The 26064-nt window shown below is 45.1% G+C and overlaps 1 protein-coding gene across 1 annotated transcript in view; it reads right to left on the bottom strand.

Annotated features, from left to right (window-relative positions):
- Positions 1-26064, bottom strand: part of LOC144892624 (scavenger receptor cysteine-rich domain-containing protein DMBT1-like) — a 698155-nt gene that overhangs the window by 627122 nt on the left and 44969 nt on the right. The window contains exons 2-3 of the mRNA XM_078780037.1: positions 21782-21832; positions 21520-21558 (exon numbers count right to left, since the gene is read on the bottom strand). Coding sequence (XP_078636163.1) covers positions 21520-21558; positions 21782-21832 — 90 coding nt within the window. The remainder of the gene's footprint in view (positions 1-21519; positions 21559-21781; positions 21833-26064) is intronic.

The raw sequence follows: 26064 nt of genomic DNA on the forward strand, positions 1-26064 counted from the left end.
ACCGGCGCATCTGAAGACTGTTGATTTATTGTGATGATTTTGTTGTAAATCCCCTGCGGAAATTGGCTAATCTATATTATAATAGCCATAGATGATTCTGTCTGTCTGTCTGTTGGGCGTCTGTCCGGGGTGTGGCTTACTCGGTTTGCAGAGTAGCTCCACCCATAGCTCCACCCATTCTGGGAGTGGCTTCATATAATTATAAACAAATATCCACCATTTTATTAACTCCCATAGCTTTGAGGCCTGTTTTGTAGGCCCGTGGTGTCTTGCTCTCTCTCCCAGTTTTATTTCAAATCAAATTCGATATATCATTTCATTTTTCACAGTCGCTAACATAGTTTTAGACTCGGTTGAAAAAAAACGGGAAGAAAATCCAATGAAAGTTGCCGTTTATAGAACAAAATGAATTCTCAAACGCCTGTAACTTCAAGGCCATTGAGTCTCTCTCACGCCTTTATCTCCAATCTAACTCACCATATGATTTCATTTTTATCGATGGTTTTAGACTCGGTGTCAGCAATAATTGAGAACATTCCACACACGCGGGAAAATGCAGAGATATATTTTTAAAAATCGCGTCATGGTGTATCATACACCGCCCAACATGACACCGACGGCAACGTGTCGATATATATTAAAAATTCGCTTTTGCTTTTCCGTTAAGATATATTACTTTTTCGTTTGATGACAGTCGTCACAAAAACGTCAACAATGATGCCGACATATATTTCTTCGTTTTTATTTCATTCAACATTATTAGCCGGAAGTAAAATATGTTTCAGGAAATTACCTAGAGATATTTCTTCGTTTTTTTTAATTAGTTATGTGCGCATACACTTTAAATAGGTTTATTTGAAATCTTTAATTTTCCACAATATAATTTACTTGCCATTTATCATTTGATGATTACGAGACAAATTCCTCTTGAGGATCGTGACAATTCATGCGCTGCGTGGAAACTTCTATTTCCAAAATGAATGAGACGATCGATGAAGAACGCAGACTTGAACAGGATGTAGCAAGAAAACGAATGAGACGGGCGAACGAGTCCATCGACGAACGTCAATGCAAACTTGCGGGGTCACCCGTGGGAATCCCACGGGCATGGACGTGTGTGACATTTTGACATATTGAGTTAGATGCTGCACATTCCTTTTTACAAAAGGGTTACTGGCAAGTCATCAAATCCAGAAATGGTGTAATGAACACAATTTATTTACGCGCAAGCAAGAAGGGCCGATTTCCGATTCCGACGGGCCGACGGGCGAGACGGGCCGATTTGGAGCAAGAAAAAGAATGAGATGGGAGAAAAACGAGAGAAACGAGACGGGGAAAGCCGATTGGAGAGGCGAGTGAGGAGCGATTGGAGAGGCGAGTGAGGAACGATTGGAGAAGAGAGTGAGGAGTGATTGGAGGGGAGTGTGAGGCGTGATTGGAGAGGAGTGTGAGGCGCGATTGGAGAGGAGTGTGAGGCACGATTGGAGAGGAGTGTGAGGCGCGATTGGAGAGGTGTGTGAGGCACGATTGGAGAGGAGTGTGAGGTGCGATTGGAGAGGAGTGTGAGGCGCGATTGGAGAGGAGTGTGAGGCGCGATTGGAGAGGAGTGATTGGAGGGGAGTGTGAGGCATGATTGGAGAGGAGTGTGAGGCGCGATTGGAGAGGAGTGTGAGGCGTGATTGGAGAGGAGTTGAGGCGCGATTGGAGAGGAGTGTGAGGCGCGATTGGAGAGGAGTGTGAGGCGCGATTGGAGAGGTGTGTGAGGGATTGGAGAGGAGAGGAGTGTGAGGGATTGGAGAGGTGAGGGATTGGAAAGGAGAGGAATGTGAGGGATTGGAGAGGAGAGGACTGCTAGGTGGAGAGAGGAGAGTGTCAGGTGGAGACAGGAGAGTGTCAGGTGGAGAGGAGTGAGGGGTCACATATTATGTGAAATAAATAAATTGTGTTCATCACACCATTTCTGGATCTGATGACTTGCCAGTAACCATTTTGTAAAAATGAATGTGCAGCATCTAACTCAATATGTCAAAATGTCACACACATCCATGCCCGTGGGATTCCCACGGGTGACCCCGCTAGTGCTTCTTATGTTTTATAAGCACACAGCTGCACATCTCCGCTTGATCCGACTATGGATCTGACTGCGACGCTGGGTCTGGCTGCCAAAGGACCTGACACTGATACTCTGGATCCACAAGCTGATTATGCGTCCATGAACGACTTTGACACAAAAGGAAGTTTCTCTCTTTACTTTGAATTGAAATGCTCTGTACTCTGACCAGGACCACGTGACACAAGATATTAATTACATTATGTATTCCTCAGAACAACAGAATGGACGTCGATTAACTTCGAAGATCTGCAAGGACCGCGTCTGTGTGAGGACGGGGAGTCCTTCGATTGGGGGGAATTTCAGCTGCACCTACGCCGCTGCAAGGGTGGGTTGGGAGACCCCCCGGGCAACGTCCCGGCCGGACCAGGCGCCTTGGTTGCGGATCTAAAACGTTAATAGATCTTCATGTTCTGGACCTTCATGTTCCAAACACGCACAACATGACACACCTTTCAGGCGTGCATGCAGGGTGCTTTGTGTGCGTGGCATGCCCTTGGGAGGACACACATACAACACTCAATAATGCCCGATGTGGCCACATATAACACTATTCTCTTTTGTTTGCGAATAAAGCCCGATGTGGTCTTGTCTCTGTGATACGTAGTCTCGGTAGAGACAAAATGGGGGTATGTCGCTCATCCATTTAGTTATGCCTTATCTAATTATAGTTTGCATTTAAAAGTGGTTGCTTTATAAAAAGGATTAAGCTTTCTATGTTCCCTCTTGCTTCGAACTATGCTTTACTGTCCTTTACTTTACTGTTCTTTACTGTGGCAAGGAATGTAGAAAGATAGTGAAACTGCTTGCTCTGTTAGACCCCCTCGTGAAAACACGTCTTTTTGTCCTTGACCAAAAGCCAGCATGAGAAGGTGCTCTTTCTCCCGCATCTTTCCCTTGGCTCATGCCAAAGAAGATAGGGTCTCAGTAGGAGGTATCTAGCCCGTTTTCCTTTGTCCGCGCTCATTTTTCAGCGGAGATTTTTTGTATATTTTTGTGTATATAAAGAAACTCTGGGTTGCCAATTTTCCAGGAGTGTCTGGAGTTGTGCAGTTCAAATTAATTGTATAACTCTTACACCCTCCACAGCGCTGTGTTATTGGTTCATTAATAAATGCTTGTTATGCCTTGAACTCAAGGTGTGGAACATGGTTCAATTCCCGAGACATTTACAGAACAGAGCAACAGCAACAGCAACAGCAACAACAACAACAACAACAAGCCAGTTGATTATGGAAATTAACTTCTATATACAAAGAGGCACCCACCTATCTTGAAGGAAACCTGCAGCAAGAGGACATAGACCAGCATACCATGTGACCCTGGACCTAAAAGTATCCCGTAATCTATCCCGTAACATCAATATAATTTTATTTATTTTGTATAATGGGTATCTATATAATAATAGCGTAAGGACTCGACTTTGTTATCCCTTTTACGCCACACCCAGTGACCCGATGCCCACGGCACTAATGGATTTATGATCTACGAACCACGCTCTTTGTTTATCACGTACAGCCATACTCGAAAAATCTGAATTAGCCGACGTTGGGGCCCAAAAGCATCCGATTAACTGCCGATACGACGCCATCTTACGACGCCATCGTATTGGCGTCTGCTGGGCGAAGGCGAAGCAAGCCATCCGCTGATTGGACAGGCGAAGGCAAAAGCAAGCCGTCCACTGAGTGGACAATCCAGAGCATGCATTTGTGCCGGTGTCAGCGATCGTTGTTCATATACGCACTCTTCATTCTCATCTTTCTTCCTAGCTCTTACTCAGACAAGCAAATCCTCTATGCCATCCATAATGGTACACTCTATCCATACACCACATCCTCCCTTCCGTGGATGTTCCACGGGTTTTGGCTAGTAATAACTAAAACGTGTGTGTGATGGCAGTTCCACCAAAATAACCTGAGCATAGTGAGAGGAAGAATATTTCCCACAGTAATGCAGCTTCATTGATATTGGAAAGAAGTTGCTAACTTTTATTCAAAGCATCACAATTCATGTCATACATTGAACTTGGGCAATACTGAGATTGAAATTTTACTTCATGCTTTATCTTGCTTGAAATTCAGGAATGTTCATTTGTTTGAAGTAGTTTGCTGTGTTCTCTTGTGGAACAAAAGATTGTCTTTGGTATCTAAAAATAATGTTTTTATCCTTATTCATCCTTTCCATGTGATGTTGACCAATCCAGTAAATGGGGTGGGTAAAGACTACCATCTCCATCACATCACACTGACACAAGAGGTGCAAGTGTCTAATACTCTAAACTATGGATTGCAGATTTATTGCCGTTTCATTCTGCTGGATTGGTTTTGTGGGAATCCTGAAATATGTTCACCTGACTATGATATCATAGCTGACTGCAGTGTGTGAAGGGTTTGCTTTTGTTACGAAAATGGTTTTGGGGTGAAAGAGGGGGGTTGATTATTTCGTTATTTCACACTCGATGTTTAAATAAATCTCCCTTAATAATCCAAATTACTGCTGGCAGGATTGTTTGCTCATAGAGACTCCTAGGCCATGGGCCACATATGGTCCACGAGCATCCCCCCCACCTCTAAACCAAACCAACTTTTTTTGAAGCCCAGAGGCATACTAAACACGATTCCAAATGTTACCAAGAAAAATTTAGGGATGCAATGCCCATTTCGGCTCAACAAAGTAGGGTACCCTCATAATTATGCCGACGCTCTCCGACGTCGACCGAACTTTGACTACTGATTATAATCTTCCACCAGAGGCCTCAAATAGCTCCTATTTCAATATATGATACACCAAATGAAAGATTATGAGCTGTTCTTTTTGAATATGTGGTAAATGAAACTATTGGGACAACTAGTTAAATAAACAGCTCTGCGGAACACAATAATTCAACCCGCGACTGCTTCTTCAATGAAATATTGGTATTTATTTCACAATCAGATTTTTTAACATTTATTTACATGGAAACTTTTCAATGTTGTATTAATCTCTTCATCGTGTATTACATTTGCTTTCAGGCGATACCTTCATATTTTTTCTAACAAGAGCCAATCTGAAATAACAGCCATTTGAATGTTTTAGATTCAACGTTGTGGAACGTTAACATGCACTATATTGAATCCAGTTATGCAGGCAATACCCATCGGCATGATCCCGTAATGTTTTTATATGCATTGTAATTAATTGATTCACTTTTTAGATCACAAGAAAAATTGTCACTAGCTAGCAAAATCCAAATTTGCCACCAAAAGTGACATGACAGTGCCCTCTCCTACAACTATGGGGATTGTCACTAAAAGAAATGAATATGTAACCCATGCCTATTTTAGTTGCATTTCAGATTCATTTTCCACAAATGAATGTTTTAAATACATAGTTAAGATCTCTCCTCAATATGGAAGAAAACAGGTAACAACCATTTGAATTAATTAAGTTTAACTGCTGTCAATTTACATATTTAAGTTTTCTATTTGCAGATTATACTAATTATAAATAATGGATATCTTGATATATGGATAAATAACCCCTGTTATTAACTTAAGCAAAATAGTAACTGCTTTTTTAATTCTTATTTTATGTGTACTTTCAGATGCGAGTAGGACTTAGACTGCGATGCTGACATCTATACTTGGAGAACCGTGCATCTAACCATGGCTTCGACATCCCACAAGAAGCGAAAGCATTGTACATCTGACACGGAACCCATTTGCATCATACACGTACCAGGGCTGAAGTATGGACCAATACAGCTGATGACGAATGTAAAGGATCCGGAACTGAAGATGGAAAAGTTGAAGGAGATCAAGCGTAGAAGAATGGCTGAACCTCAAGATTCACCCTATCGACTTGAAGAATCATGCAGAAAACTACCTGACATTATTGAAGAAGTGCATGGTTTTCACCGGGAATGCTATCAACGTTTTACGATGAATCTGAACCGCTTAAAAGAAGCAGAAACATCATCTTTGCCAGAATCCCGATCAGCCCGCCGATCATCTAGTGATCACATTATCTTCCATGCTGATTGTATCTTCTGCAGATCAGAAGCAAGAAAGAAAGTAAAAATCCAAGGCAGCTGGACAACCGAAGGCCTCATAGACTTTGAACGGGAAGGCTGGAAACATGTCATTGATGTAGCAGAGGTGCGAAATGATGAAACTCTCCTTTTACGCATCAGGGGGCATGACCTCTTTGCATGTGAAGCAAAGTTTCACAGGTCATGTCGAAACAGATACACACAGAACCCTGAAAAATGGCGAAGTGATCGACTTGATGAACAAGAGAGACAGCGTGAAGTAGAAAAAGCTCACCAGATGGCAATGGCAGAAGTGACAAAAGTGGTTGGCAAAGAAATTATTGCTGAGAAGAAAATTATGAAGCTATCTGTCTTGCTGAAGGTCTACACTAGGGGCGGGCAACCCCAGGCCCGCGGGCCACATCCGGCCCGCAAAGGCTTAGCGTCCGGCCCGCCACCCTGCTAGGCTTTATTATTGCAATCCGGCCCGCGGACCTCCCAGTAAAACTCATATCATTTGTAAATGTAAGAGTTTATATTTAGCCGGTCTGAATTCAAGAAAGGGACATTTTGTCTTCAGCACCGTCCTCTTCCGCATTGTGGCCATGTTCGGCAGCACCTACTGCTGTGAACAGCTCTTCTCGAAAATGAAGTACACGAAGTCTCACCTTCGCTCCCAACTCTCGGACCGCCACCTCAATGACATTCTTCTGTTGTCTACCTCAACCATCGAGCCAGACATGGAAATACTTCTTCATGGCAAACAGCACCAGCAGTCTCATTGATTTGTAGAGTGTTCAATGCAATTTTTGTACAATCTATTCATGTAAACAAAATATAGTAATTCTGAGATTTCGTTTTTCACTCCGGCCCGCGATCTCCTTCCAAAAGTCTCATCTGGCCCTCACTCTGAAAAGGTTGCCCGCCCCTGGTCTACACCAATAGGCTTCAGGACAGTCCACACCCGAATCCCAACTTCAGGAGCACCAACCTCAAGAAGAAGCTCGAGAAATATGATGCTTACCAAAGGAGCCTGGGATTTTGTCAAATGGGAGATTTCCAATCATACTTGGTATACAATACTCAAATTAATGTCGATTCAGCTGTTCGAAAAGCCTATCAATTAGCTTCAGAAGACACAGTTGCACTTGTCGGCACACAAATGCACCAGTCAATACAAGAGGCATACAATAACTCTACAGAGGTCAAATGGCCACCAACAGCTCAAGACCTTACCAACAACCAGATAGTAATTCCAGCAGAAATTGAACGTTTCTTACTCTATGCGATAACTGGCAAAGCAGTTCATACATCAGCAAGAGTTCATAGACTTGTTCAGTCAATAGGTCAAGACCTCTGTCGAGCGGCAACAAATGGATCATGGAAGCACCCAAAGCACATACTTCTGTGTATGACTCTTCGGCACCTGTTTCGGAGTGAGAAGCTAGTAACACTCTTAAATCGTCTTGGTCATTGTGAGAGTTACAGCTTTTCTTTGGAGCTCGAGACAGCATTGGCTGAGGCTGTGACTGAAACATCCTCAATGCTGTCAAGTCAGATCGTAAGGTCACCCACAGCACCCAGTGTATTTCACTCAGAATTCGACAACTTTGACCAATTGCTTAATGATATGACTGGCAAGTCCTCTGTCCACACTGCTCATGGGATCATGCTCCAAGATATCGAAGGATCTGAGACAGGTGGTTCAAAACCAGAAATCCCAGCACTACCAAAGAACAAGCAACGATCAATGACGCTGAAGAAACAGGATTCTCTTGCAGACTGTTACGTGGCACGTCGCAATAGTCCATTGCTTGTCATCAACCAGCTTACATATCCTGGTGCTGTTCAAGCACGTGAAGAATCAATGAATTTACAGACCCTCTGGGTGTTACTGAGAAATCGATGCAAAGATGAGCAACAGGTTGCAAGCTGGAATGGTTTCCTGTCGCAGACAGGAACAGTTCCTCGAAGTCTAACAACTATCGAACTATGCACAAAACTATGCTCGCTACACGACCTTCTTTTCAGTCTTCATAGCCAACATAGAAACATCTCATCCTGGAGCAGAGGAACTCCTTGAGAGGGGTGCCATAAGTGTGGCACGTTCGTTTATCCCTGGCAATAGGTGTGACGTGGACAAGACCATGGAAGAAACGTTTATGCGTCATGCCAAGTGTTACGTGGTCCCCTCGGTGAATACCTGGTCTCGGTGACCCCCGGACCGTGAGAGGAACTTCGCCAGAAAGCTGTATTATATATGCGCTTTCGCCACGCAATCCATATGAATTTCACCCAAGAGACAACTGACGTTCAAGGATATATTTCAATGGGAATGACCATACAATTGCAATGACACAACCACGGAGATGTTCCCCGAGCAATCAACCATATACAACCATCAACAATTCCCAATTCACAAGCACTTTCCTATGAGTAAGATGGCCATCTTATATACGTGTGTCCCGGTGAGTACTCACGACACCGTTTTGGTCTCGGTCCCGCACAATGTCTCTGGGCCCCTCCTGACCAAGATGATGGTCGCCGTCACCGCACTCGGGCGGTTGAACGAACCCCGGGTGGACGTGTTTCCACCGGGCAGGTATCGTACCAGGCACCGTGGCTGCAGCCCCTCGTGGCCACGCGAAGCGGATACGGTAAAGCAAGCCAAACCCCACGCCGCTTGCAAGGCGCGTTAGGCCCCCACGTGCGACCCGCACGCGTCTGTTTGGACGGTGCCGTGAACGAGGCCAGACGCGGGTCGATGCACGGCCCCACGTCAACTTGCCGTCTCCACCGGGCAGGAACACGTCCCGGTAATTCCTCTCGCCAGACAGGCTTCGGATCGGAACGCCGCTTTTCCACGCAGCGCAAGGTCGATCCCACCTTTTGTCGGAGCGGGGCGAGGAAGAAGAATCCTCGTCCTTTTTCCTCGTGTCTTTTTCTCTTCCGTTTCCGGTCACTTCCGTTTCCGGCCACTCCCTCAGAAGGGCTCCTGACCCTCCAACCACAACAACTACACAACAACTTAATATACTACACACGGATAAGCAAAGACCTGAATGGTAATTCACATACATTCACATAAATATGTAACACTCCCCCCCTTCAAGAAAGAAAGTTTGAACCCCGCGAAAACTTTCTTTGCCGGCCAATTTGGAGAAACAAACCAGATAACTCAACCCCCCCCCCACATTATCCGTTCCCCCCGGGCACAGTTATCACTTAAAAATAAAGCAACTCGATAGCACTTTTTCCGGGAGGCCAAGCCGAGTATTCACTACATGGATGCCTTTAGGAACGCGGAGTTCACGGTTAGTCCGTGCAGGAAAGTTCTCTACATGGGCGCCTTGAGGAACGTGGAGTTCACGGTTAGTCCGTGCATGAAAGTTCACTACATGGACGCCTTTAGGAACGGCGTTCACGGTTAATTCGTGTAGGAATCTTGGCTCGGCGGCTCCGCCGCCTTCAGTGCTTCAACTTCTCAGAACTTCCCTAATAATTAGGGTGGGACCACTGGTCCCTGTAGTCCCATGAATAGCGGTCTCCTTCTCGGCCACTACCAAAACTACCGCCCAGTTGTCCTCTCCTGTAGACCTCTCGACGCCTACGAAATGCCTTCCCTACTGTTATGGTCCGACCCTCCAAATCCTTGCCATTCCAATTCTTCTCTGCCTCTCTGGCGTCCTTTGTGCTGGCAAACGTGACAAAGCCGAACCCTCTTGACTGTTGCGTTTCCCAGTATCTTACCAACCGCACTTCCACCAGCGGCCCATATCTGTTGAAGACAGAGGTCAGAACTTCTTCCTCTGTTTTGAAGTTCAGTCCCCCTACAAATAACTTGGCACTTTTGTCGCCATCCCGAGCTGGTGTGGTGTTATTTTCCCTGCTGGGCTCTTTACCAACCCTCAGGTTACCATAAACTTGACCCCCGGCCAAATCATTCCCGATAACCACAGATACACCCTCTACAGGAAGCGTGGCTTGTAAACCGACGGTGACCGGTCCTGACACCAAATCGGACTCCAACTGGATGACCTGAAGGGGAGCACTAACACCACCCCCGATCCCCTGTAAACGAACACTATCCCCCGTTGCCGTCTCCTCGGACCATGGCAAAATGCCTTCAAGCATTAAAGATTGATGGGCCCCTGTGTCCCTCAATATCCTAACCGGTCTCCGGTTAGTCGAGGCTCCATCCAGTGTCACAAACCCCTCTGAAATGAATGGTTGGTAACCCTTTTGATGGCGATTTCTTACGCTAGCCATCGCATTCGGAGTTGTAATAGTCGGACTCCGCTCTGGGTTGTCCCTTTTCATGAGGTAACAACTGGACATCAAGTGTCCAGGTTTCTTGCAAAACGCGCAAGTAGGCCCGGAGGAAAAACTCGGGGTTTGCCTCGGGCCCCCCGAACTATAAGTTTGTCTTGGGCCCGCATCCCTCTGATTTCGAACCGGTGGGGTATCATAGTTGTCCCCATAATCATCTCGAGGCCGCTGCCATGTATGGTCGTTCTCCGCACCTGCTGTTCCCCACCTCCCCTGCGGAGATCTAGGCGAGGAGTTAGGTTCGTGGACCCCTATTCGGTGGGTTAAGGCATAATCATCTGCCATGGTGGCTGCGTCCCACAACTTTGGTACCTTCTTTTCCTGCAGGTACACTTTGATGTCCTCGTGGACACACTGCTGGAATTCCTCCACCAGGATCAAGTCCCGCAATGTCTCGAAGTCTTTCCCGACTCCTTTTGACTCACACCACCGATCAAACATGTTTTCTTTCACTCTGGCAAACTCCACATGGGTCTCACTCTCCCTCTTCCTGGCATTCCTGAATTTTTGCCTGTAAGCTTCCGGAACCAACTCATAGGCCTTGAGGATGTGCTTCTTCAGTACCTCATAATCTGCACATTGGTCCATTGGTAGCGCCGAATAAATTTCCTGAGCTTTCCCCACCAGCACACTTTGCACGAGTATGGTCCAGGCCTCCTCCGGCCAGTTTAATTGTCGAGCCACTTTCTCAAAGTGTGGGAAAAATTTCGCGACTTCTTTTTCACTGAACGGTGCAACCAGCCTCACATGTCTGCCCACATCCCAGGTTTTCTGGTTAGGTGTCGACCCCGTCCGCAAGGGTGGTGCCTCTCCCCGTTCTCTCATTAACTCCAGCTCCTTGAATTTGATTTCTTGCTGAAGCTCCATGTCACGTTCCTTTAATTCCCTTTCCGCTTTTCTCTCCTCTGCTTCGAGGTCCCTTGCAGCTCTCCTCTCCTCTGCTTTTCTCCCTTCTAACCTTTTCTGGAGTTCTCGTTCCACTCTCCTTTCCTCTGCTTCTGCTTTCCTTTCTTCTTCTTTTAACCTTTCCTGGAGTTCTCGTTCCACTCTCCTTTCCTCTGCTTGTTCTCTTCCCTCCTCTCTTCTGCTTTCCTTTCTTCTTCTGCTCTTTCCTTTTCTGCTTTCCTTTCTTCTTCTTTTAACCTTTCCTGGAGTTCTCGTTCCACTCTCCTTTCCTCTGCTTGTTTCTCTTCCCTCCTCTCTTCTGCTTTCCTTTCTTCTTCTGCTCTTTCCTTTTCTGCTTTCCTTTCTTCTTCTTTTAACCTTTCCTGGAGTTCTCGTTCCACTCTCCTTTCCTCTGCTTGTTTCTCTTCTCTCCTCTCTTCTGCTTTCCTTTCTTCTTCTTTGATCCGTTCCTGGCTCCGTAATTGCAACTCCAGTTTCCGGAGCTCCACGTCTTCTGGTTCTTCGGGTAGCCACTCCCAGGCTAACTCGTCCCATGTTCCTAATCCCACCATAGATTGTATCACCGTGGCCTGCAACTCTGCCTTCCTCAAATTAGTTCGGACCTCCAAGTTAAAATGTTTGGCCAATTTCAAGAGGTCCGACTTTAGCAACGCTCGGAACTGTGCCTCACTCGGGGTTACCCCAAAGTTCTGTGCCACAAACGCCATGGTGTCTATCGTTAACACCTGTTAACCTTCACCCAAGACTTTACCCCAATTTCTCCAAAAAAAAAATTACCAATTAATAATTAATTAATAAATTTTAATTAATAAAAAATTATTATTTTATTATTTTATACAATTTTAAATCCCGGACGGGCCCCCAATTCTGTTACGTGGTCCCCTCGGTGAATACCTGGTCTCGGTGACCCCCGGACCGTGAGAGGAACTTCGCCAGAAAGCTGTATTATATATGCGCTTTCGCCACGCAATCCATATGAATTTCACCCAAGAGACAACTGACGTTCAAGGATATATTTCAATGGGAATGACCATACAATTGCAATGACACAACCACGGAGATATTCCCCGAGCAATCAACCATATACAACCATCAACAATTCCCAATTCACAAGCACTTTCCTATGAGTAAGATGGCCATCTTATATACGTGTGTCCCGGTGAGTACTCACGACACCGTTTTGGTCTCGGTCCCGCACAATGTCTCTGGGCCCCTCCTGACCAAGATGATGGTCGCTGTCACCACACTCGGGCGGTTGAACGAACCCCGGGTGGACGTGTTTCCACCGGGCAGGTATCGTACCAGGCACCGTGGCTGCAGCCCCTCGTGGCCACGCGAAGCGGATACGGTAAAGCAAGCCAAACCCCACGCCGCTTGCAAGGCGCGTTAGGCCCCCACGTGCGACCCGCACGCGTCTGTTTGGACGGTGCCGCGAACGAGGCCAGACGCGGGTCGATGCACGGCCCCACGTCAACTTGCCGTCTCCACCGGGCAGGAACACGTCCCGGTAATTCCTCTCGCCAGACAGGCTTCGGATCGGAACGCCGCTTTTCCACGCAGCGCAAGGTCGATCCCACCTTTTGTCGGAGCGGGGCGAGGAAGAAGAATCCTCGTCCTTTTTCCTCGTGTCTTTTTCTCTTCCGTTTCCGGTCACTTCCGTTTCCGGCCACTCCCTCAGAAGGGCTCCTGACCCTCCAACCACAACAACTACACAACAACTTAATATACTACACACGGATAAGCAAAGACCTGAATGGTAATTCGCATACATTCACATAAATATGTAACACCAAGTCTCATGGTGGTGGAGGTACAGGAATTTCAGGTATAATGACGAATTACAGTGCCTACCAGCGCTGGGTGAGAACCACACATGCAAGGTCGCAGTATGTTAATGCTACTCTCAGCATGGCAAATATGCTGGCCGACTCTGGAGAGGGAATGAAACATCGAGACGTTCGCCCAACAGAGATCCTTCGAAGTGAGAAAAATGTTGTGAAAACTTGCGAGGCTATTGAAAGCTTCTTGAATCCATTTGACGTGGAAACCAAAGATAAACTCCTGATCCTTTCATCTGGTGCAGCAGTATCGGATGATGTTGTCAAGGACGTACTAGCAGCTGAGAACCTGGGCAGACGTGCTAAAGAAGCATTCATTATCAAGCGACTCCAGACTGACAGCAAGTTCTTTGAGCCCGTAAAACGAATGAACTTGCGGACATTGGGAAGCATGAACAAGGTATCAATCATCAGCTCAGGAAAGCAAAAAGTCATACAATACAAACAACAAGGCAATGTTGCTTTCAAGCTATTCATGAAGTCTCAAAACGAAGGACTACAACTCGATCTCAAGGAGCTGATGACATATCCCCTGACTCCAGTTTCTTACAGCCTTGGGACTTCAGATGGATTTCTCGCGAAAACAGACAAGAGTAAAGCCTTTCACCACTTGACCAAGGAGTGTGAGAATGCCATCATACCACCAGAGAACGACACCCTCACTGTGCATGATGGCAATGCATGCTTCTACTATCTCAAAGATCTTCCCGGAAGCTTCAGTGAAATCTGCTCTAAAGTTTTTGACACCATGTCAAACACTCACAACGTCATATTCAGCACAGACATGTACCTGCCAACCTCTGTTAAAGCAATGGAACGGAAGAGGAGAGGTGTTGGGAACAAATTGATCATCAAAGGAGGAGCGACCAAGAAGCCTCCAGACTGGAAACAGTTCCTGTCAAATGACGAGAACAAACTTCAATTTATCCAGATGTTGCTCAGGTTGTGGAGAACGGATGAGTATGCCTCAAAGCTTCATGGACGAAACGTGATACTGATATGTGATGGGGTGCCACGTAAGCTGACATCTGAAGATGGGACAACAACTTCATCACACTTATTAGATTCGATGACCTCATCACAAGAAGAAACAGACTCGAGGATTATACTCTACTGTGAGTATGCTCAAAGCAAGAACTTCAACTATGTGCGAGTGAAAAGTCCTGACACAGACGTCTTCTTCATTCTATTGCACTATGCACACCGACTGGCTGATATCACAGTCCTCTTTGACACAGGAACAGGGAATAAAAAGAAGCTGATCAATATCTCAGAACTGGCCCATAACTACTCCCACGAATACTGCACGGCTCTCATGGCTCTGCATGCCTTTTGCGGCTGTGATACAACAAGTGCATTCAGAGGGATAGGAAAAGTAAAGCCTATGAAAACACTGCTGAAAATCCCTCGATATGTTCCAGTGTTGGCACAGCTGGGTGATACTTGGGACATTCCTTCACAGCTTCTGGATGACCTTGAAGCCTTCACATGTGCCATCTATGGTAGACCAAGGGTTTTAAAAGTGGATGACCTGCGACTCCTCAGGATAAATGAGCTATGTGCTCATGATGAGATACTAACGCCTTCACAAAACATCGACATGGCCACTTTACCTCCCTGTAGAAGAAGCTTGCTTCAGCACATTGCGTGAGTCAACTATCAAGTGGGAATCTGGAAACGACCACATATCCCTAAACCTGATGTTCCGCTGGCACACAATGGCCACGGATGGACACAAACAGACGAGCATCTCGAACCTCTGTGGTATGACGGAACTATGTTGCCTGCACAACTCTCGGATCTAGCCCGTACCGTTGCTCCTGGTACAGTCAACGACGACGATAACGACGACGACGACGATGATGATGATGATGCACTCATGGCTGAGAACAGTACCCTGGATGGAGATGAAACAGACAGTGACATAGAATGAACACTAAATCATGTTTATCCATGTTTCAAATTTGTCTATAATGTAATTGATTAACCAGATGTGTTCCTGTGTTTTATGTTATATTTGATATGTATAATTCAAAATGAAATGTCTGTGTGTCTGTGACCGCCGATGGCTGTGGGCACCACACCCGGGCAAACGGCTTATTGGTGGGTGTGTGTGTGTGTGTGTGTGTGTGTGTGTGTAGGTGTGTGTGTTTAGGGGTGTGTGTGTGTGTGTGGTTTTTTTAGTATTGTGTGTGTAACAAACATGTTTAGCAGAATATGTGTACATTCTCTTTGTCAAAGCTTTGAGGGTTAAGCGATTTTTGGCACTATGTGATGGCCATATTGGATAGAGTCACAACTATTGATTAAAATAAATAAACATGTTTGCTTAGTATCTTGTATTCTCAACAAAAGAAATTTAAAATCAGTTTAGTATATATGCATATAAAAACGTTATGTAATATAGGTATTGCTGTGCAACTGGATTGTTAATATAGTACATGTTAACGTTCCAAAACGTTGAATCTAAAACATTCAAATGGCTGTTATTTCAGATTGGCTCTTGTTAGAAAAAATATGAAGGTATCGCCTGAAAGCAAATGTAATACACGATGAAGAGATTAATACAACATTGAAAAGTTTCCATGTAAATAAATGTTAAAAAATCTGATTGTGAAATAAATACCAATATTTCATTGAAGAAGCAGTCGCGGGTTGAATTATTGTGTTCCGCAGAGCTGTTTATTTAACTAGTTGTCCCAATAGTTTCATTTACCACATATTCAAAAAGAACAGCTCATAATCTTTCATTTGGTATATCATATATTGAAATAGGAGCTATTTGAGGCCTCTGGTGGAAGATTATAATCAGTAGTCAAAGTTCGGTCGACGTCGGAGAGCGTCGGCATAATTATGAGGGTACCCTACTTTGTTGAGCCGAAATGGGCATTGCATCCCTAAATTTTTCTTGGTAACATTTGGAATCGTGTTTAGTATGCCTCTGGGCTTCAAAAAAAAGTTGGTTTGGTTTAGAGGTGGGGGGGATGCTCGTGGACCATATGTGGCCCATGGCCTATCCTGTCTCCCTGTCAAACCTGGTTTTGTCCTCCCTTTTTATTCTTCTTCTTCACATGCTCTATGATTGTGTCCTCTCCTTCGTGCTCAGGATGTTCTGTAAGCCTTTTTCTTCTTCCCCGTGGTGTGCTTTCCTTTTACTCCCTCTCTTTATGTCTTTCAGGCCATGTGGCCAGAAAGTTGGTGACTGGCAATGCCGGGCAGTCAGCACATGGCATCATTATGGCCTCAGCCATCGGCAGGAGGGTTCAAGTGGCTGGCTGCAGCGTGGCCAATGTTACGGCATCTATGACACGGTGCATACAGCTTATGCAAGACATTCCCCAGAGATGTGTAGGAAGATGAGCAAGGGCCAAACAGCCAGGTGAGGTAGTACGCCTGTCCTTTGGACTTCGCAGTGCGAAGAAAATCGAGCGCAGTATAACCCAGCACAATCAAGTACAAGCCAGTACAAGCTGAATGAATAAAAGGAGCTGACAATTATGTACGTGCCTTCCTGCGCCACTCGAATGGACGGGCCACCAAAGCTCCCCCACCTTTCAGGGGCGGATCCAGGGGGGGGGTGCAGGGAGTGCGCACCCCCCCTTCGATCCAGGATGAGGGTGCAGGGGGTGCACACCCACCCCCACACCCCCCCCCCCCACTCTGGATTTTTGATGAATTATAACCTATGAATATCCTGGAACAGCCCTCGTGTCCAGATGATTTTGAACAAGGAACGTTCCAGGCAGATTACCAACGCTCAGAGGTTTTGAATAACTTTTGCTTTATTATAAAACACTCCAAGTGCGACGATAAACAACCATACTTTCATCACATAAATCCACCGTCCAAAGCGAAATAATCAGCAGCAGCCACTCCAGCGGATATGGCTTGAAGGTAATGCCATGCTGATGACGCAACACATGGGTGGAGCATGAATTGAATATGTGATGAGGAAAACATGGGTGGAGCATGATATGTATGATGCAAACATGGGCGGAGCATAAATATACAGCATAACATTGAAACTCGTTTACAGCGGGGCACAATTATAATGGTTGCAGTACAGTTTGCGCAGAATTGAAATTTCTCTTCATGTTTGTGTTAATTTATTCGTGTGTGTACAGGATCGATGCTCATGTGCTATGTCGACGAGTTCATTAAATCGCTCGACGTGGGGTACGTTCACAATAGTACAATCCTATTATCAACACCCCTCGTCGAGCACGTTAGTGGACTCGTCCATCCAATAATGCATTGCTGAGCGCTGAGGAAACTGGTCAATGCGGTCTGCAGAGGTATCATATCGGCAAACATCGGATCACTTACTTTGTCTTAAGAAAAAGGTCAAAACGAGTGAGTGTCATGGAAGATCCAAAAAAAAGGAGGATTACGGACTTATTTTCGTCCATCACTGCGACAGACCATACTATAACAACAGATGAGGCACAACACCCACTGGGTAGGCCTGCAGCAGCACCAGCAACTGAAGCCCAACCCGAGGTACGAGTACGCCGTAATGAAGCAACCACGTCTTCCGATCCCCTTGGCAATACAAACACTCTTAAAGTGAGTGATGCAACAAATGACAAATCAGTGCCTGTGTTGGAAGGCAAACAGGCCCCGCCAGCTTATGATGTCGGTGATATTGTGGCCGATAATGTTCGTATTGAGTCGCTTCCGGGTGACGAGAAAATCAAGTGCTTAAACGAGCATCACTGCCCACAACATTTTGATTCCCTGTGTGTTCAACGGATCAACCGTAAGGGACAAAATGGTTCATATGTGCTGAATTTTTGCAGAGAGTGGCTCCATCGTTACAAATGGTTGGCTTACAGTTCTGTACTTGGAGGTGGGATGTGTAAGTTTTGTGTTATGTTCCCTCCAAAAAATGATCAAATTAAGTCAGGGGTGCTAGTTCGATCACCCTTAACCAACCTACGGAAAGCAACTGGTACAGATGGTGCACTGGCGACACACGATTCACTGAACTACCATAAACAAGCTATGCTTGCTGCTAATGATTTGATGGAAAGTGGCCGAAATCCGACCCACAGAATATCATATTTGATTTCCGAGCAGAACAAATTGAATTATGAAAAAAATCTACACATCCTCCGACAAATTGTCGGTGTGGTGCTGCCCTGCGGTCCGCAGAACATAGCACTCAGGGGACATCGAGACGACAATTCGCTGAAATGTGATGATATCTCAAACAAAGGAAATTTTCTCACCATTTTGAGTCACATTGCTGAAAACGATGAGATCTGACGGGAGCATCTGCTGAGTGGCAACAAGAATGCCCACTGTACCTCTAAGACCATCCAGAACGAAGTGATAGAGATCATTGGTAGCCAGATTAGAGATGGACTGATCAAGTGTTTGAAGGAGGGAGGATTTTTCACCATCATAGGTGATGAGGTAACGGAGCTTCATTCCAACCATGAAATTCTCAGTATTTAGCTCTGGTTCCTCGACACCCTGGCCTCACAACCTTCAGTTAAAGAAGTATTCTTTGATTTCGTAGAGCTAGAGAGAACTACTGGGGAAGCTATAGGAAAGGCCATCATAGATTGTTTATTCAGAAGAGGTGTGGACATCAGTAAGGCAAGAGGGCAAAGCTATGACGGTGCATCATCAATGGCGTCATCCAGAATCGGAACTCAAGCGCAGATTAAAGCTGTCCAGCCTTTGGCGCTCCACACTCACTGCAACAGTCATGTGCTACATTTGTCTATCGCAGCAGCGTGTAGACTATCCATGGTTCGCAATATGATTGATACCATTAATGAGCTTTATAGATTTTTCAAGAACTCATCCAAGAGCCAACAGTACCTTGAAAAGACCTTATCTGAGCAAGAAGAGGAAACCTCAGCAAAAAAACTGAAAGGTCTGTGCAAGACGAGGTGGGTGGAGACACATACTTGTTACGAGACAGTCGAAGAGTTATATCCGTTTGTCTGTATTTGTTTGGACAGGATTGTAAATCCCGACGGTGATGAGAATTCCTGGGGGTGGGACCGTGATAGCCGCGTGTCTGCACCGGGAATTCTGAGTTCACTGACGTCTTTTCAGTTTGTTGTTGTATTCATTTCAGTGAAGAACAGCCTACATACTTTAAAAGGTCTTGCCCACAAGCTGCAACGCAACGGTATGGATGTGCTGGAGGCATACTCTATGATTGACGACAAGAAGGACGCGCTCACTCAACTACGGTCAAATGCAGAAACAGAATTCTCTCTGTGGTTCGATTACGCCAAGGCCATGCTATAATCTGTAGGAGGTGATGTCACAATGCCGAGAGTTGTAAAACGACAAATCCATCGTCTGAACACTGCCGCCAATACTCCCTTGCTGTTCTACCTCAGAAACATGTGCATTCCATTTCTCGACCACCTCAGCCAGGAAATGGACACCCGATTCTGTGCTGAAAATCGCGAAGGTAGTGATCTGTTTCTGCTGATGCCATCCGCAATAATCGCCGATACCTGCGACATTCCAGCCCGACATCAGAAGCTGTTGCGTTGGAAAAACGACATGGAACATCCAGCAGGACTGATAAATGAGCTTAGAGACTGGCAGATGTTTTGGAGAAGGAAGCCCAACAACACGCTTCCAAACACATTCATGGATTGTTTCTGCACAGGAGATGGAGACGAATTTCCATCCATCAAAGTCCTACTCCATATTGGATGCACCCTCCCTGTAGGCTCCTGTGAGGCCGAACGCTCATTTTCTTGCCTGCGTCGTCTGAAGACCGACATAAGATATTCCATGGGAGAAAATCGGATGGCATCTCTGGCCCTCATGAACATACACCATATCCCCACATGATGTATGTGACATTTTCATTCAAAAACACAAGCGCCGTCTATTCCAAAATAGCATAATTTACGATGAATAAAATAATTCACATTCCGCTGTCCTATCGCTATCCTATCTTTTGTGGGGAGAACCCCCTACCTTGAGCTTCACAACCTTGCCGCATGGCGATGCCGGGCTTTGCCCAGCACACAGTCTGTCATCGCCATCATTTCACACTATGGGAGTGCGCAGGTCTTTTATAACGACAAGTGAGCCCGTTGGTCCAAATGGACCAAATTTTCATCGCCTTTCATGGCCTTGCAGCATACCTGCCTGCTATAGTGCTTGAGTTGGAATAAATGCTTTGTAAAATATTATCATTGTTTTTGTTACTTATTTAGTAATGAGAATGGCATGCCATGGAAGGACCTATTAAGCTGCTCCATACACGTTAACATGGCGTGCATTTAGAAACATGGGAATTCTTCTGGATTCTTTGTTGTTAATTAGCCTAATTAACTCAGGAGATCCTAACAATCATTTCGCGAGGACTACACAAATCAGAAAGCTCCAGTAGAACTACACAAAAAACATGCCGCACGCATGCACACCACACACACCACACACACACACACACACACACACACACACACACACACACACACCTACAAAATTCATCAATTTATAGCAGAAGGAACAGCTGAGCAAGTCGTTTCACCAGTTCCTCTATCTGACCATTAGTCATCGCGAATCTGTCGAACTGTTGGACCAGGGAAGAACACAAGGAACTGCAGAAACTTCCAAGAACGCACGAAATGCCGTTTCTGACGATCAATTTTTAAAAATTTCCTGGGGGAGAACCCCCAGACCCCCCTGTGCCCCCCCCCAGCGCTATAGCTTCAACCACCCCCCCCCCCCGTCTTGAAATTCCTGGATCCGCCCCTGCCTTTGGCACACTTTGGTTTGTCTTGTGTGTTCCTGGCTGGATCAATGCCATACACACTAGTCTCAGGTTCAGCGCGCGTTTTTGTACTCCTTTAATTAAGTGGGTTCTGTCGTAGTCATCACAGTTGCTCCCCAGCTGATCATATAATTAATGTGTGGCACCTTTTAAAGAAACAATGGCACATTTTAAAACAGATGATGTTTGTATGCCAAAAACATGAAAATAATCTGTATTCAAACAGCAGTTTCACAGTGTATATCCTCTCACTGTATCTCAGCGATGATACAACGAGCAGGCTAATTTGCCCACCAAATGCTGCTCTCAATTATTCGTGTTCTTCAGGACAAGATGATTAAGTTGAAGAAGAAAAGCCAGGTTTGTTCTATTTAACATTTCATTGATTACATACAAAAGGAGATCAAATATAGCAATTCATCAATAAATTTTCTCAAAATAACATTTCACAAAATATAATCTATTTTAAAACCTGTTATGACAATTTAAACGATTCATTGAATGACTTCTTTCATGGAAGTTTTTTTTACTCACACTAAGGTTAGATCCAAAGCACAAAGATTACCTTCAGGAGGTGTTGGTGTCATTATGTCCCACCAAACATCTGTGTTACCCGACAAAGAGACAAAATTACACATTTTAAAGGTTTGTTGTACATGTTTATGCATTGTTCCAGATACACTTGTTCCAATGATTCTACATAAACCAAGCAATATATAATCCGATTTAAGACTTGTTATGACAATTTCAATGATTCATCTCGTAACTTATTTCATGAAATAAGTTTTTTACTCCCACAAAGGTTTGATACAAAGCCAAAAGATTACCTTCAGTGGGTGTTGGTGTCGTACCGTTGACCGAAACATTATCTGTGTTACCTGACAAAGAGACAAAATAACAAATATAAAAGGTTTGTTGGACATTTTTTATGATTCACAATTATCCGACATATTTAATCCAATGATTCTACACAAACCAAGCATTTCTCAAACTCATGTGATATGCAGGGTTACTTGTGGAGCAGATTGTACAACTTGCATCAGATTTACATTGCATTTCTCTTCATAACATCGAGTTCTTCATGAAAATGTGACAGGTATTTTTCCACAGTAGTTTGCTGATATTTTGTTTACTATTTTGGAACATGAATTTTTACGATCATGGAAAGATAAGAATATCCGATAAAAAATATCTCAGGTCAAAATATCACTTTGATCAAGCCAAAAGTTATTAGACAAAATGGAAGTCTTTTGTCTTCCAAGAGCAGATACTTTCTTTGAGCATTTTTATAAACTGGAAAAATAACAATAATTAAAGTGAAAACCTCTTTCACAACAATGACTTACAGACTGAACAAGATGTAGAGTTTTGTCTTCCTTTATAATTTAGAATCGAAAGCGATGAAGCTTTTACTTTATAAGATAGATGAGCTATTTTAATAGATGTCTAAATCAAAGAGCATAAGACCCTTTAATGATAATCTTTTGGTGAGGATTTCCATCGCTTTGCTGAAAGTCTTCCATCAACATCAGAAATCATCAACGTCCACAATCAGAGGCATTTTAAATGGCAAAACCTTTCCCAATAATATTCGTAGTGATGGATCTCGGTGGTCCACTGAAGTGTTGTCCATGGGAACTTTCTTCTCTTTGATTAAAACATAATTCAACCAATTGATCAGATAATTCTTCATTCCACATTCACTGTGGAGTTCCCTCTCAAGTGGCAGATGTACCATTGCAGCATCACTTTCTGAGGATTTGGAAATCATTGGAATTTTCACATGAACAAGGAGTTTGACAATCAACCTCAACAAAGCATACAACGTGAACCTATTTCCCAGGTATGATCTATTCAACAAATTATGTTTCTTCTGATGTGATGAACTTTCGCAGCATTCCAAAATTTGTTTCTAAAAATTTTGTTTGCAAATCAAGAGTAAAGTTACCCAGGAATAGCATGTTTCCATGTTTGAGAGATATCCAATCTGAAGGTACACAAGCCCATTTTGCAAATTGAGCAATTTATTTGACACTTCAAAGATACTCACAATGAACAAGCTCATAGTGTGGAGTAGAATGTCTTTCTGAATACAGTTCTGATTTGTGAACATAAGTATGGACAACACAACTCATTTTCACAGGAGGAATGGGACAAAACTCGATTGCTGGTACTTCCGTTTATCAAGTATCAGATGGTGTTACTTTGAGAAAGGGTAGGCTCAAGGTAAGATCAGATATGAACATTGCACAAACTAAATTAATTCCTATTTTGCTGAAATGGTGAAGTTCATGAAAGGTTCCACTTGGTAGGTGGTCGGTGTCTCGGAATGTGATCCTCGTCATTGTTTATCAACTATTACAAATGCATTGAGACACGTTTGGAAAATATTTTTACAACCTGTTGATTGGATACACTGTATTTGTGAGATTTATTTTTTCATTCATTGTTGAACATATATGTATACAGTATATACAGTGCATTCAGAAAGTATTGTCGCACGATCCCTTCGGTTAATACCGGGGCTCGCGGATGACCGAACAGCTTTACTTGAGGTGACGATCAAATACGGTTTTGGCTATAAAAGTGCGGGAGGAGGAATTAAGAAGAAGAGGCGGCAAGCACGTACCTGTAGCGATCCGACTGCAGCTCCGATCCTGCAGGGGATTAACTCAAACGAACACAAGATTTTGAAGGGAAAAGAAAATAATACAAGAGTTTATTTTACAATGAATAGTGGGACAGGAAAATACGCGCCGGTAATAAAATGTCCCAATCGGGACGTCCCCACTCACACTTCGGATACGAGACAAAGGAAAATGAATTAAGAAAAATAAAACGTTATGGCGGGTATTTGTGAAATGTGGTGCGAGCTTATCTGTCTGTAGTCTGCAGTCAAGGAATCGTCGGCTCCAAGCACGCAAGCCCGCCGTGGCTTCGACGTCGGCGGGGAACAGGCCCCGTTGCACGCCCGCTCGCGCACCGTCAGGCCTCACCAAACGCCTCGCTGCACGCCCCACTTCAAGCTCCTCGTTGGTCGCACACGAGGTCCCTTTCCCTCACAGCACCAAGCCTCGCTCCAAGCTCCGAGCACCGCTCCAAGAACATGAAGGAACCAACGACCACCAGTCAGGAACGCAGGGAAGAGCGGGAATCAACCCAGGCAAGAGTCCAGCACAGAGCAGAAAGCTAGCTTCAAGCACGAGGGGAGAGAGAAAATGTCGTCCAGCGAGTCCTTTTGTCACCTGGCATGTGACGTCAATCTGGCGCGTTCCCAATCAGAGCCTCGATTCTTCGTGGTCTCTCGAACCTTCTCGCGCCTTCCCTCCAATCAGCCACCTACTTCTAAGGAGCGGCTTGGTGCCCTCCGCACCGATTGGCCAAATCTTCGCGCCTTCCGCCTCAACCAATCACACATTCCCTGGGCGTGGCGATAGCCTGCCTTGCTCGCTGTTTGACGCCCCCGCTGGCGTTGTACGCGGCCGCTTCCTGCTTGTCTTTCCGGTGCGTCTTTTTGTAAGGGAGGGGATTTAATTACTGTTGTGCACTAAGGGATCTATCTAGTGTCTATGTGAATGCTTTGCCATAAGGGACACTGGATTGGCGACAGAGGGGACGACAAACAAAGGAATTTTTAACCATAATCCCTGCACTACTTAGCATGCCCCGCCCCCCATGGCGGGGACACCAATACAGCTTATACCGACATCCGGCTAAACATATAACGTATTACAGGTAGATTCCCTATCACGACAGTCGGATACCTACCAATGCAGATCTACCTGGCTCTAGATATTCCTGTATCCCCCCCGACATAATAGTATTCAGACCCCTTCACTTTTTCACATTTTGTTATGTTGCAGCCTCATGCTGAAATCGTTTAAATTCATTTTTTCCCTCATTAATCTACACTCAATACCCCATAATGACAAAGAGAAAACAGGATTTTAGAAAGTTTTGCAAATTTATTAAAAAGAAAAAACTGAAATATCACATTGACAAAAGTAGTCAGACCCTTTGCTATGACACTTGAAATTTAGCTCAGGTGCCTCCCATTTCTCTTGATCATCTTTCAGATGTTTCTACACCTTGATTGGAGTCCAGCTGTGGTAAATTCAATTGATTGGACATGATTTGGAAAGGCACACTCACAGCTGACAATGCATATCAGAGCAAAAACCAAGCCATGAGGTCGAAGGAACTGCCTGCAGAGCACAGAGACAGGATTGTGTCGAGGCACAGATCTGGGCAAGCCTACAAAAAATTTCTGCTGCATTGAAGGTTCCCAAGAGCACAGTGGCCTCCATAATTCTTAAATTGAAGAAGTTTGGAACAACCCGGACTCTTCCTAGAGCTGGCCGCCCGGCCAAACTGAGCAATCGGGGGGCGAAGGGCCTTGGTAAGAGAGGTGACCAAGAACCCGACGGTCACTCTGGCTGAGCTCCAGAGATCCTGTGTGGAGATAGGAGAAACTTCCAGAAGGACAACCATCACTGCAACACCCCACAACCATCACTGCAGCCTTTGATCTGCTCAACTACCGCCGTGATTGGTCGAGCCCGCGTCACGTGGTTTACAGGCGCCATTTTGCATACCACCTCAGCCGAGCAGCTTTACCGCTGCACCCATTCCGTGTGTTATGTGGTCCTCCCGGTAACTACCTGGTCTTGGTGACCCCCGGACCGTGGGAGGACCCCGCCAGAAAGATATATGATCTATACGCTTTCGTAAGGCAATCAATATGAAAGACACAAACAATTCAGGTCAATAAGCAACCCCACACCAAGGATCCGGATTAATTAATAATATATTCTCAATCCATCAACCAACAATCAACAATCCATCAACAATGTTACTAAGATGGCCATCTCATATATTTCCCCCCTTTCCCCACTCACGACCCCTCAATGGTCACTGTCCCTCACAATGTCTCTGGGCCCCTCCAGACCAAGGTGAAGGTCGACTTCTCCGCACACAGGCGGTTGAACGAACCCCTGGCTGACGTGCTCCAAACGTGCACGTCGCGTACCGGGAACAGCTGCTGCAGCGCACACCTCCTTGCAAAGCAAAGCGGGCAAAGCAAAGCGCGGCTCGCAAAGCGCGCGAGGCC

This window comes from Myxine glutinosa, chromosome 6 (assembly GCF_964187855.1).
Source record: "Myxine glutinosa chromosome 6, kmMyxGlut1.1, whole genome shotgun sequence".
In the NCBI taxonomy this organism is placed as follows: domain Eukaryota; kingdom Metazoa; phylum Chordata; class Myxini; order Myxiniformes; family Myxinidae; genus Myxine; species Myxine glutinosa.